The sequence below is a fragment of the Gouania willdenowi genome, unplaced genomic scaffold (genome assembly GCF_900634775.1).
Source record: "Gouania willdenowi unplaced genomic scaffold, fGouWil2.1 scaffold_55_arrow_ctg1, whole genome shotgun sequence".
Taxonomy (NCBI): Eukaryota; Metazoa; Chordata; class Actinopteri; order Blenniiformes; family Gobiesocidae; genus Gouania; species Gouania willdenowi.
Genome location: NW_021145219.1, coordinates 1,030,006 through 1,043,895, shown reverse-complemented (window position 1 = coordinate 1,043,895; position 13,890 = coordinate 1,030,006). Strand labels below are relative to the sequence as shown.

General features: G+C 38.9%; 1 protein-coding gene across 1 annotated transcript in view; it reads right to left on the bottom strand.

Annotated features, from left to right (window-relative positions):
- Positions 1-12,449, bottom strand: part of hhipl1 (HHIP-like 1) — a 32,913-nt gene extending 20,464 nt beyond the window's left edge. Inside the window, exons 1-4 of the mRNA XM_028442557.1 lie at positions 12,105-12,449; positions 8,277-8,923; positions 8,024-8,167; positions 5,044-5,372 (exon numbers count right to left, since the gene is read on the bottom strand). Of these exons, the coding sequence (XP_028298358.1) occupies positions 5,044-5,372; positions 8,024-8,167; positions 8,277-8,923; positions 12,105-12,398 (1,414 nt within the window). The 5' untranslated portion in view covers positions 12,399-12,449. The remainder of the gene's footprint in view (positions 1-5,043; positions 5,373-8,023; positions 8,168-8,276; positions 8,924-12,104) is intronic.
- Between the last annotated feature and the right edge of the window lie 1,441 nt (positions 12,450-13,890).

Sequence of the window (13,890 nt, the reverse complement as noted above, 5' to 3'; positions counted from 1 at the left end):
TTTATTATAAAATGGTCTGCATTTTTTTCTGTGCTTTTGCGCATGGTTATGGTGTTTATAATTTCCCACAATTTTTTGTTTTTGTTTTTATTCTCTTTTAATTGTTTTTCATAGTATTCTCTTTTTTTTCTCTTAGTAAATTATTGACTTTGTTTCTGTATTTTTTATAACGTATTTCTGCTTTTAATGTTTTTTCTGTTATATATTTTTTATATAGTATGTTTTTCTTTTTGCATACGTTGGCTATTTTCTTATTAATCCATGGTACTTTGTTAGTTCTACTTTTGATTGTTATTTGTTTCAAAGGGCAGCATTTATCGTAAATTGTCGTTATTGTGTCTGTAAATGTGTCATATGCTACGTTCACGTCTTCTTCCTTGAAAACACTCTCCCACGTCTGTTGTTTAAAGTTTTCTAGTTGTTTTTCTCCTTCCAGTCTTCTGTATGTCTGTGTGTTATGATTTTCAAGGTTTTTCTTCTCTTTTGTGTTTAGTATCATAAATATTGGTAAATGATCAGAGATGTCATTTATTAATATACCACTCTTTAGATCTGTGTTTTGTATGTTTGTGAAGATGTTGTATATCAGTGTTGAGCTGTGTTTATTAATTCTGGTTGGTTTCGTTATGAGAGGTTTTAATCCATTTGTGTACATGTAATTAGTAAAGTCTTCAATGTGTGTATTTTTTAAAGGATTTAAAATGTTTATATTGAAGTCTCCACATATCAGTAATCTCTTATTTTTAATTTCTTCTATCATTTTAGTTAGTTTCTCATTAAATATGTCTATTTTACAGTCAGGTGCATGATACAAACAACAGATTAATATCTTACGTCCCTCTGGACTTGTAATTTTCACTGTTATACATTCCATCACTTCTTCCACTGTTAAACTCATCGATTCTATAATCTCCATCTCAATATTTTCTTTTATGAATAGTGCTACCCCTCCTCCTGGCTTATGTAATCTGTTCTTATAGACAAAGTTATATCCTTTTATCATAAACTCCTTGCCTTTTTTTTCTTTCAGCCAAGTTTCTGACAGTGCTATTATGTCAAACCTATACAATGTGGAGATGTAATCCTTAATGTCTTCAAAATTTGCATATATACTCCGACAATTACAGTGAATAAGTGACAGACCTTTTTCCTTCTTTGTTTCCACTTTGAATTCATTCTCTGTGTAGTAATGGCAGTTCGTGTCTTGTTTCCAGTGTGAAAAGTTGTTTGGGTCCACTTCATCTACTTGATTATTCTCCCGTTGTTGATGATGATGTTGTAGATGATTTTTAGTGATTCTTTCCATATCCATGATTTCTATCAGTGTTCTTGTCTTTTAGGTACCTCATTCGTATTTTTCCAGGTCTTCCATCCTTTCGACTAGAACAGGTTTTCCATTTTCTCCTCCTGGGGGTGTGATGTAGATCCTGCAGCCTCTGGTCCAAGTTTTCACAATTTTTCCTCCTTTCTTCAGTTGGCGTGCCTTCCATGCGATACTTGCATTCTGCTTCGTCAGGTTCTCTTTCATAAACACCATCGTTCACATAAGTTTTCTTCCTCGTTTCATTATTTCAGCTTTAAATTTCACGTTGGTAAATTTAATTTTCACATCTCTGGTATCTTTGCGCAGCTGGCAGTGGTTGATGTTGTCAGGGTTCACTTCAATGCCTTTCGAGTCCAGGTAAACAATCACCTGTTCTTCAATCGATTTTGTGTCTTCGATGGTCGGTTCATCTGCTTGTCTTGTTGCACTGGCGTAGCTCCTTGGCCTAATCTTTAGGCCAGTGATGATGACATCCTTTTCTTTTTCTTTTCTTTCCAGATCTTCAACCCTCGCATCCAGCGTTTTTATCTTTTCAGCATTCTTCACATTTTCTTCTTTCAGTACCTTGACGTCACTCTCCACGGTTTTCAATGATTTCTCCAGGGCATTCCTTATGGACTCCATCTGCGTAGTTAGATGCTGTCTTAAGGACATGAGATCCTGTCTCATGTCCTGTCTCATGTCCTTAATCATTTCTTTAAGCTCTTCCATAGCCGGATCAGGTTCTGGTTCCGGTGGTGGCATTTGACTTGCTTTTTTTGTTGAAGGCATGATCTGGGCCCAGTTTTCCCAGGCTCAGGTTGTCTTTGGCTCCCTTCAGATGCAGCTGTTCGCTGCTCACTGTTAGTCAAGGTCGTGTTATCAGACGGGAGTATTGCACTCCCGGAGAGCCTCTGACAAACACGTCCGCACTCTTCCAGGTTCAGGAAGAAACGTTTTAACAGGAAGAAACATTTTTAAAAAAAAATTTTAATCAGTATTTGTATTATTATTATAAATTATTAGACATTTCAGGGGACCCCATTTGAATTCCAGGCAACCCCATATGGGCTCACGACCCTAAGGTTGAAAAACATATTAAATTGTATGAGACTGTAAGAAGTTTGGGAGTTGTCAGTCAGTCCGTTTCTAACCTCTACCAGTAAGCTGATGCTTCACTCAGTGCTTCACTTTATTGTCACTGGTTTGATCAGAATCTGTGCTCACTGTCTAAAATAGCTCATTCCCCAATCTCAATCCTCATTTTGGTTCAAGTTGTTCTCATTCATTAGTGATGCCACATTCAGGCTGTTTTCACGGATTGAAAGTTGTTGACAAAACAAGCAGATGTTTATGTTACTCGAAAAAAAGCAACCAAAGTGGAATGTTCTTGCAGAGTTATGTCATATCTCGGGGCATACTAAAACCGGGGCATACTAAAACCAAAGCAGAACAAAGACGACATGAAGCCAATCACCTTTCCTGGTGAAAACAAGTTTGAAGTAAAAACATCTATTTGCATCCGTCAATGGGACTTCACTTCCCACAATACAATACACAAGTCACATGAGCAGCATTTGTTTCTGGTGGAGACAAAAACAGACTTTTGAGCAGCAATTTCTACTTTCGACATCTGATTGTTTGTGAGTAAATGGTGTTGGATTTATATATTTATAGAGGCGGGTTCACTAAGATCTGAGATAAAGGGTGGTACAGCAGGTGCGTCCCTAAATCCTTTGGTGGCGCTGTGTGGTGGCAAAATTGATTAATTATGTATACTCATATATTTGTTTTTTGATCTCATTCAACTTAATACCCCAAGATGTAACTTTCCACGCCTGTCTGATGTCTTTTCATCTTCCTGCAAAGTCAGTGGGCTCACTCCCATAATACATCTTCTCTAAAGGAATGTCAGTTGGCCTCAGTTTAATCTCCAAGGCCAGAGCACGTCCAAACCCACCCCAGACATCACATACACACTCACTCACACACCCACACACACACATCTAACTTTCACCCCGACATTGGAGGTGTCACCTCCGGCAGACTGACCTTCCCCCCTGGTCTCTTCTATATTGTCTGTGGAAGGGGGGAGGTGGGACAGTGGGGTACGAATGTGTGTGAAAGGAACTTTTGGTCTCTCTCTTCGCGCTTCTCCTCTGGCCAGAGGAGACCACCTCTTTGTCTATCCCGCTTTGTACCTTTTTATTTAGTTTAGATTAAATCATTTTTTATTACTTCATCATCTCTCCTGTCTGGTCTTCAACATTTATCACCGCAGAGTGTGTTTTCAAGTCAAAGACGAGGTAACCGTAAATTTAACCGTAACAGCTGTTTCTCTACCAGTTGTGGGGAATTCACTAACATTGCACCACTAATAGCTGCGCGTATAGACGTGGTTGAGACCGCCCTAATTAAATCAACATTTTGCTTGTTTAACATAGAGAGGTGAGTGCACAGAAGCACAAAATGACATTTGAAGAAGTGAAATTGGAGGCAGGTGGACTCTGTCTGCTGCACAAATATTCATTAATGTAGAAAACAAACAAATAAAATGCTGTTTAATAAACTTTCAAACCTAATGTCCCCCCCCATCAATGTGTCTGCTCTGTCATTTTCTGTAACTTTGCTCTAATCAGTCCATGAAAAACATCATCCAGCAGGACTGAGCTCCTGAGCAGCGCTCTGTCACCACACTCTCATATGTGAACATTGTTCCATCGCTGCTTAAATTGATTCTGGCCTGACGCTCCTTACATCAACGCGACACAAGAGGAAGACAAAGGAGGTCACTGGAGCATTCCGAGTGACATCCATGGAGCTCCGTGCACAGCGACTCTCAGCACCACAGAGAGGATGTGCACGGAGCCACACTGACTCCAGCTGTTTCTCTTCTTCACACACACTTTACTCTGCATTTTCTTTCAGTGACATTAATATTGGCTATTTTTTTTTTTTTTTTAAAGTGTTTTCTTATACTAGAAAGGTTAACTGGAGCATTTTTTTTCCATCTCTGCTATGTTTTGTGTCAACATCTACTGCAGGGATAACCTCTGTGTGTGAGTTTGCACCTGCCTGTGGGTCATACTATTTTCAGCACAGAAACAGTCACGGCAAACAGTTCCAGATTTTGATGAATTGCATTGCGTTCACTGGATTAATTTATTTGCATTTCCCCCTCCCATTTTTTATGCTCCACTTATGAGATCCGCCCACATTACATATGCATCAGAGGGAAACACTCTAAATGGATTGTGAGTGCATTATGACGTGCTGAAGAAGCGCACTCCTGATTCCCTGGGGTTTGTACTCTTTAATAACGAATGGAGGAGTGACGTTTGCACATGTTGTAATACCTCTAAACCTTTAGTGAATTTGCCTTAAGGCTTTATCTGTTAAGAAATTGCCGTCCCCAGCAGCTTTAAAACACCCGCCTGACAAAGGACAAAACCACCGCTCATTTGGAGCATCCTGTGAGTTTTAAATTCCTTTCGGAACATTTGGGGTCAGATGGCAAAGCATGTTTAAAAAAAATGACTTAACATTCTATTTTAGTTTGAAGGTGATTTGAAATGACAAAGTTTCCATCACTATGTTTGGTCTCCTACTCCTTTTTCTTCATTCAGTCTCAGCTTTTTATATTGGCTGTTGCATGCGTGTGAGTATAAGTTTGTAAGTATTTTATAAAGTTACTTTCTTAACAAAAGTAAACACTTTACAGCTTATTAATGAGTGCCTACCCAGTGAACTGTTGCGACACAGTGTCTTGTCGTAGCAGGAGAATCCTTCTTTTGCTCTCCATCCAAAATTCCGACCCTTTTCAATGATGTCAATCTCCTCAAACTTGTTCTGGCCTACGTCTCCACAGAAGATGCGACCTTTGCCGTATTTACTCAATGGGTCACCCCGATCCACAGAGCATCGCCACATATTGCGCACACCATAGGCATAAACCTCGGGTCTTGCTCCTGGCTCTTGAATGAAGGGGTTATCTGGAGGTATTCGGTACAGTGGGCCTTTGTCATTGCCTTCCACATCAATACGAAGCACTTTACCCAGGAGAGCAGATCTAGGAAATAAAGGTGCAAGAGTGTAAATATCTCAATACAGATAAAATCACTAAAATAATACAAAAACTGTAAAATCTAGGATGGAAAATGAAACTCCTCCTGTTAGCATTCAAAGCACTTAAAGGTGCAGCCTGTAACTCTTATAAAAGTGACTTTTGTCATATTTGCTAAAGCTGTCACTTTGTAAGAACAGCTTTACATCAAACTAGTAGTTTGTGTGAAAAAAAAACAGACTCGTTGAGTCTTCCCTGCTGCTCCAGCAGCCTTTGGCAGATTGCCAGAAAGCACCGCGACCGAGCAAAAAGAACCAATCAGAGCTAGGATTGTGTTTGATGGACTGTCTGACAGCTGTTGCTCACAGGGCCCGCTCCTTTCCCGGGGCTGTAGCGCCATCTTTTTTACAGTGATGGTCTGAAGGAGTAGAAGATGGAATTAGCGACTTTTCTGTTCGCAAGGTAATTACTGCTGCTTGATTTATATTATGTTTGATTTGTAATTGTTACACTAGAACTCTGTAGTGCTTGTACATTGAGAGAGAGAAGCTCTGCAGTAATATGCTTTTAACAGAGCATATTATATTACTGTGATGCAGAGCTTTTAACAGAGCATATTATATTACTGTGATGTTGAAGTTACTAACGTTAGCTTGTTCGCTCCTGTGAGGGAGGGACTTTGGAAAGTTTGGAGGAAGGTCAAGAGAGCAGCGGGGAGGGAGGGGGAGAGAGGGATCTGAGAGTTGCGGACTGCACCTTTAATGCTAAAGCTCTATTACACTGAGATGTTAGTGCCTTAAACTGTCCAAGCAAAACACTTTGCTCCCAGTCCGCTGGTATAATGTGATGTGAGCGTTCAGCTATCAGGCTCTTTATGGAACCAGCTTCCATAACAGGAGGCCAGTGCTTTCTCCACCTTTGAGGCTCAACTTATATGAGATTGGCAAAGTGTTCATTTAGTCAATTAAAATAATGACAAAGTATGATTAACAATCTTTTTTTTCTATGACAATGTTGAGATGGCTAAAAATAGATCTTTGGTAATAAAAACATGATGAAGTCCATATATTTATTTCTTTACCGAGATTAAACTAAAGTCTGTCTTAGCCTGCTCAGAAGCTGCACTAATGACCAACTTGCTTTTGGTCACCAGAGTAGGCACTGTTTGGGATTTACAGGTTACTAGACATTTGGGTCTAAACTAGTTGATACTCCTGTTGGCTTAAACATGATTTGCATTTCCAACAAATGGAGATGGTTAGTGTGCATCTGATCCCTGAGATCTGTTGAGTCCTGACTGACAAGTAAAGCTATCTGTGACAGATGACCATTGACTTTCCGTCTCAATATGAGATCACAGTCATCTGCAGCAAAGCTCCACTCTTAGAGAACTTAACTGTCTATATAAATGTTTTGCTCACGTGATATTGTCAGGGACTTTTAACTAGAGCTGCAACTAACGATTACTTTTGTAGTCGACTAATCTATTGATTATTTTTCCGATTAGTCGACCAGTCACAATTTGTTTTCTGTTTTGAAGCACATATTTTGGACTGCTTCTTTTAGCGCACCTGCTTAAATCCTTCCACCTGTGAACGTGTCCCTGTTGTAGTGTGACAGCATGTTTTACAATAAGGAATTAAAAGTTTAAACAATGACATAAAACATGTATCTGTAGTGTAGTTGTTATATTTAACACAAAATATAATCAAAATTACAATAAAATCATGAATAAATTAAATATCACAAAGTTAAAGTTTAAGTGGTCTTGAACAAAAAAATAATAGTAAACAAAGAGTGTAAATAAGTAACATTAAAAAGCTGAAGCTAACCGGCAGGTTGTGGAGGTAATGAGGTTTAAACCAATCACAGAGCTGCTTTTACTTAAATCAAGTCCATAAAATAAAATAATAAATAATAACATGTTGTTTGAAAGAATCCTTACAAGTTAAGAAATGTATAGTTAATGTTATCCAAATCACATAATTCATAATAAATTAAAGAGGTTTACTGTTCAGAATAAACATTAGTATCAGCAGAAAAAACTATTTCAAAGCAGGTACGTTACTAACTATCTGATGAATACGGCTAAACATGCTTTCAGACGTACACACAGACTATCTATTACTAATAAATATCTATTTGAATCACTGACTGTCGGCTAACAAACACATTTGCATGTGATTAAAAATGAAAGATTTGGTAAATATCAGCGGTAGTGATGTCACTCCTCTCTGGGTCCGAGGACAAACCGAGGCTGTGTTTCTGTTTTAAGTGTCCGCGTATCTTTGTCGTGCTTTAATGATTGGCAGCGGAACTTCTGGATTTACACAAAGTTTTTCACTGTTTTCGGTGAAAAGTTCTGAAGCTTTAGAAACTTTAGGTAGCGTTAAGCTTCTTCAGTGTTTTCCTCTCTCCGCCATTCTTGTTCTTCGTTGTTTACTTGCTCGTAGTTGGTGGCGCAACACGTCCCAATGAGTCATTGTAAGGTACTGTAGCAGAAAGAAAGCAGGCGGCAGCCGCGGACTGGATTTTGTCATTAATTTACAAGAATAAACAACTATAAATTCTGTGTCTACAAATTTTTGTAGTCGACATAATTGATTTTGTCGACTAATCATTGCAGCCTTACTTTTAACCTTAGACTCTTTCCTTACTTGTTCTGGGCGTTGCCATATTTTCCAAATGGATCTCCAGACATTCCACCATCACCTGTGAAAATGTACAAGTAACCATCATCTCCAAACAGAAGCTGCCCTCCGTTGTGGTTGGATGCTGGTTCATCCACTTCCAAAATAACACTGTGGAGTACAATGAGACAAGAAAGTCTTTGTCCACACACATAAATTGTTCACAAATGAAAAAGACATCTTTAGATCACTGTTATCTAGAAATATAAATTAAACCTACCGCTCAGAGGCATGATCTACCACATTCATGTCGTAGGATGACACATGGAACTCACTGATCCTGATTCTCTCCTCTAAACCCACCTCTACTGAGTAGTACACGTACAGTTTCCCATTGTACTTGAATTTGGGGTGAAAGGTGAGTCCCAGGAAGCCTCTTTCATCACCTTCCCATGATGATGTCAGCACTGCCTTACTAATGTTCAAAAAAGGGTTTTCCAGCCTGGAGCGGTCAGGAAGGTACGTCCACACTAAACCCAACTGCTCAGCTACGAAGAAGCGGTGTGTGCCATCATTAGCATGCACCATGGCTAACGGGTTCCTCAGCCCATTGGCCACTTCTTCCAGACAAAGTTGTATACAACCCTCTGAGTTAGACTGAACCTGACCCAGGTTCAGGGTGAGTTTTTGGTTGCTGAGCAGATGAGGATAGCAGTAATCCATGTCATCTAGTTCAAGGTACTGGCAAGCAAGTGTCTGGTTTTCTTTGACTTTCATGATTAGTGGATCATTGGATAGCAGGGGCAGGATCCTGGGGCACGTCGTGTAAAAGTGGGAGCAGTAATCTGGACAAAGTCCTGGAATGGTCCTAACTGGGGTGCTTGGGTCCTCAGCGTCATAAAGATGAGCTGCATAGGGAGAACACTCCTGAGGAAACAGGTTGATAGAAAAGCAGACATGAGTAGGCCTACAAGCACATGCTTTACTTTTTCAGATAACATCATGTTGTCAAACTGTCTCTATTGAAATGCATTTGTATTTTAAAACTTTAAGTTGTTTAAATTATCACACTGTCCCAATTAGCATGTTGAGCTTTTTCAATTTAATTAAACTTCCTTACTTTTTGTAAGAAAAAATATTATGATATAGCAGCCGTTTCTACTCATTTCCTTGGCTCGAAAAACACTGAGTTAATCAGAGCCGTACAGAGACAGCGTCATATCTCCTGCACCAAGCAGTGTCAAAACAAACATGGCACCCACCACGGAGAAGACTATCAGAGCTGCTGCTCTGCTCTGTTTTAAAAGACCTGGATATTTCATTGAAACCACAACAAGAAGAGTCTTTAAAACCATAAGTCTGTACCGTACTACATGCCATGTTCCTCTTCCGGCTGCATTTAGGGAAAAAGATCTACGCTTATTGCGCTATTGTTGTCACGTCTGCTCTTCATTTGATTGGTTTCTCTGTGCATGTTTGTCCTGCCCCAGAACTCAAATACCTTGTGAGCGCTTCCAGACTAATCGCCTGTATTGAACATTGAATAATACAATTACAGGCTAGTATCATCCAGCTGAAAGAAAAACCTCTCTTGCACAGACAGTGATGCCCTGATAACTGTGGGATCCCAATGAGGAGGACATTGATATCAGAGCATCTTACAGATTACTGTATTTTCTGTGTGCATAATTGCAGTTTTTGCCTTCTCCTCACCTTTCTCTCTCTTTCTGTTGGACGCTGGAGCTGGCAGCTCCTGATCTGTGGTTTGCGGCTCAACATCTCGCTATACTGTTCCGTTCTCCTCTTTCTGTCCACTACTGTAACCCCAACCATTGGAAGCAGATGGCCACCACCTCTGAGCCTGGTTCTAACAGATTTTTTTCTCCTTATTTTAGCTGATGCAAGCAGCTCTTGTGGATTTGTTGTGTATTTTGTTAGGAATTGTATATTTTGATAAGTGCTACGAGATGAATAATGTTGTAATTTTTGCTATACTAATAAAGTTGAATTTAATTAAATAATTCTGTACCATGCAAAAGGGTTCAGTCTTTCTCCAAAAATAAACCTTGGATTAATCCAGATATCAAGGCTCTCCTTACAGAAAGAAAAATACTCTTGAACAGGGGCGTGTTTAAGAAGTAGCCAAGTCAGCAAAGTATGTGAGGGGGGAAAGCCAGCCGTAGTTCGCATTTGCCTGGTCAAATCAGCCGCACGTTGTCTTCTAGTGGGCGAATATTCTAACACTTACGGTAATCATAATGAGACCGCCTTGAAGAGCTGCTGGTAGTGACTGTGGGTCAGACTGCTGTCTCACTGTACACCTTTTTGCGGTGACATCATCATCCGGGACATTTGCCTTAGCAACTCCCTCCGCCATTTTAAGAGGGGTTTACATTTGCCTGACAACAGCTATTTACACTATTTACGAAGGTTTTACTCAATGTTGCACAAATATTTCAGCAGATTAGAGCCAAAGGCCAAGCACCGACATGTATGGGGTGCCAAGTGTAAAAATTTTGTATAAAAGTTGTAGCTAGCACATTTTCATTATTTATCTCACTTTTCTCATATTTAGCACATTTTCCTACATTTAACACAACATTTAACCACATGTATAGAGGTTTAAAAAAAGCATTAAATCTAAATATTTAAATCTAAATCTAAATGGTATATGTTATATCTAAATGTTAAATCTAAGTCTAAATATTTATTCTAAATCTAAATGTTATATATCATATCTAAATGCTAAATCTTATATCTAAATGTTCAATCTAAATATTATATGTTAAATCTAAATCTAAATGTTATATATCATATCTAAATGCTTAATCTTATATCTAAATGTTAAATCTAAATCTAAATGTTGAACTTAAATGTTTCACACATATGCTAATTGACCCCGCCCCTTCTAACCTCAACCAATACACAAGCAGAGACACACACAGCCGCTCCCACCCACCCCTTCACCGATGCCTGCCTGGGTGATATGTATGGCTGGTTCTCTCCCGGCGGCAGAGATCGAGTGCGTGGTCATGGCAGGTGTACCAGCTGCACTTCACAGTACACTCATAACACAACAGTGCAACACAGTTATTACAATGTATTGTATGGTGCAGAATGACATTTTTTACAAATTTCTAGACATCCCCAAAAAAACGAAATTAGAAAAGAGGCCCATGACGGGTTCGATTCGGAGACCTTATGCTTTCAAGCACACTGCCTTATCTATTCAGCTACCGTAACCACGTGAATCTCAGGAGATCTCAGCATGTTGCATTAAATTAACAAACACTGACAAAATACAGCATTAAAATACATTGTAATAACTGTGTTGCACTGTTGTGTTATGAGTGTACTGTGAAGTGCCGCTCGGACACCTGCCATGACTGCGCGCTCGATCTCCGCCACCGGGAGAGAACCAGCCATACATATCACCCAGGCAAGCATCGGTGAAGAGGTGGGTGGGAGCGGCTGTGTGTCTCTCTGCTTGTGTATTGGTTGAGGTTAGAAGGGGCGGGGTCAATTAGCATATGTGCGAAACATTAAATTCAACATTTAGATTTACATTAACATTTAAATTTAGATTTAACATTTAGATATAAGATTAAGCATTTAGATATGATATATAACACTTAAATATAGATTTAAACATTTCGATTTAACATATATTTAGAATTAAACATTTAGATTTAATATTTAGATAGATTTAACATTTAGATATGTGATTTAGCATTTAGATATGATATATAACATTTAGATACAATATTTAGACTTAGATTTAACATTTAGATTAAATATTTAGATATAGATTTAACATTTAGAAATATCCTTAAATGTTTATATGAATCATGGACTACTTATGGGAACTTTTTTTTCTCACACATCGTCCTTTGAAATCCGGATGCATACCTTTGTGATATCTTCACTTTATTACTGAAGATAATAATTATCACTGTAAAAGTATTGTAATGTTCAAGGGTCTGATTGTGAGACTACAGTCTGACCCACAATCTTTACCAGCAGCTCTTCAAGGCGGTTTCATTATGATTACCGTGTTAGTATATTCGCGCACTAACAAACGTGCGTGTGAATGTGTGTGTGTGTATACCTGGCAGAGAAACTGCATCACAAACCCTGCACAGCTGGAATAGCCGCTTTCATCAAAGTCCTCCATAACCTGGTAGAACCTGGTTATTAGTTCCTGGTCCCTCTGATAGTCACAGCAGCCAAAATCCTTGTACATTAAGCAGAACTCCAGCTCTCTGGATGGACGGAATGGTGGCTTAAAATCCAAACACTGTGGGTGTGAAATGACGGGCACCACAAACAGGGTGAGAACACACTGAATCCATCGCAGGCTGAAGCTCCAGCTGCCCGAGGCTTTGCTTTGGCAGTGCAGCATACTGACATGAGTTACACACCATGAAAAAGTTGTTCTGGATGCATTTCCTGAGTGGACTTTGCTCGGACTCCGGTCCACTGCCTTACATAAAGAGGGAAATCATTGACCTGTGCCTGGCTGAATGACTATCTCAGAGGGGGGAGAAATGTGTCTGAATTATTAGACCAACATTTGATTTTCTTCTAATATTTATTTAATCATTATCATTTATTATTTGGAGCCAATGTACAGTGATAAAAAATATATCCAACCATGCAAGGATCAAACAACCAGGACTGCCCCTGAGACAAAGAGCCAGCATCCAAAACACAACAAAAAGCTTTCAAAGTTTACAGGTGATCTAAGCTTTTGATACATTGCACAATTAGTCTGGATAACAATTAACTACCAACTGTAAAAGCAGATGTGAATTAGAGGAACAACTGTCTTCAACAAACTTACAATGTTTGTCAGTCTGTGGAATAATTAGACAACTTAACTGAAAACATGCAATTTTTGAAGAAGGATTTAACAGTTGTTTACAAACTATGAATATAAAGTATGGAGTTGTTCTGAAGTTTGTTTCATATATTGGAGCCATGTCTTTACCAATTTTGTCTTTTGTTTTATTTGAACAGATTTAAAGGGGCAGTAATATGAAAAAAATTACTTTATGATGGTTTTGCTATAGTGATGTACTGTACATTCCTTTGACCTCATTCAGAGGGCCAACGATGAAAAAGTTCTGTTTCCTCCCTCACTTGTTATTCCACATTTTGTAAAAAAGTTAGCAACAAATGGGCAAGTTGGATTTTTTTCCCCCAATAGTACGTCATAAGGTGGAAACTCCTCCTCCCGACAACCCTGGCGCCTCCGAACAAACATAAGAATGTGGGCTCCTCCCCCTCAAACTACCTCACAGGTAAAACAAACACTGCAGTTTAATATAGAATTCTAATTATTCTCTGAGGTTAATTTGGGCCAGATCCTGCTTGAGCAAGACATTTTTAATTTATAAATGTTTGCAGACCGTTATTGCATGTTTTTATCTGTGTAAGTATTTCGGTTTTCTTAAAAAACTTCTTCAGCTGCAGGTACAAACAAAGCCAATATTCCACTCAAACTTAAACACAATTTAATTTTGGAGATATTCTCTGAATATTTTGACTGAAATTGACAAAACTGCATTTTTGAACAACAAATCTCCTTAAAACATTTAAACAACAATAATACTTTAGAAAATATGCAGTTCATTTTGTCCATTTACTTTGGGGGGGGTGGGGGGGGGGGGTGGCTGCCGGTGTCCTCTGAGCGACATGCAGCCGGGGGCCTCATGTCGAAGAAGAAGTTGAAAGGACTTTAAGTCTGTGTAAAGCAGAAATTATTTTGTATTATGAGTCATTGACCACTGAGTCAAATCTGAAAGATGAAAAAAATCACTAAGCATATAAAATTAGGTCTCAAAATCATGCAAAAACAAGCACTTCTCTCTGCTCTGAGAGACTGGGGGCAT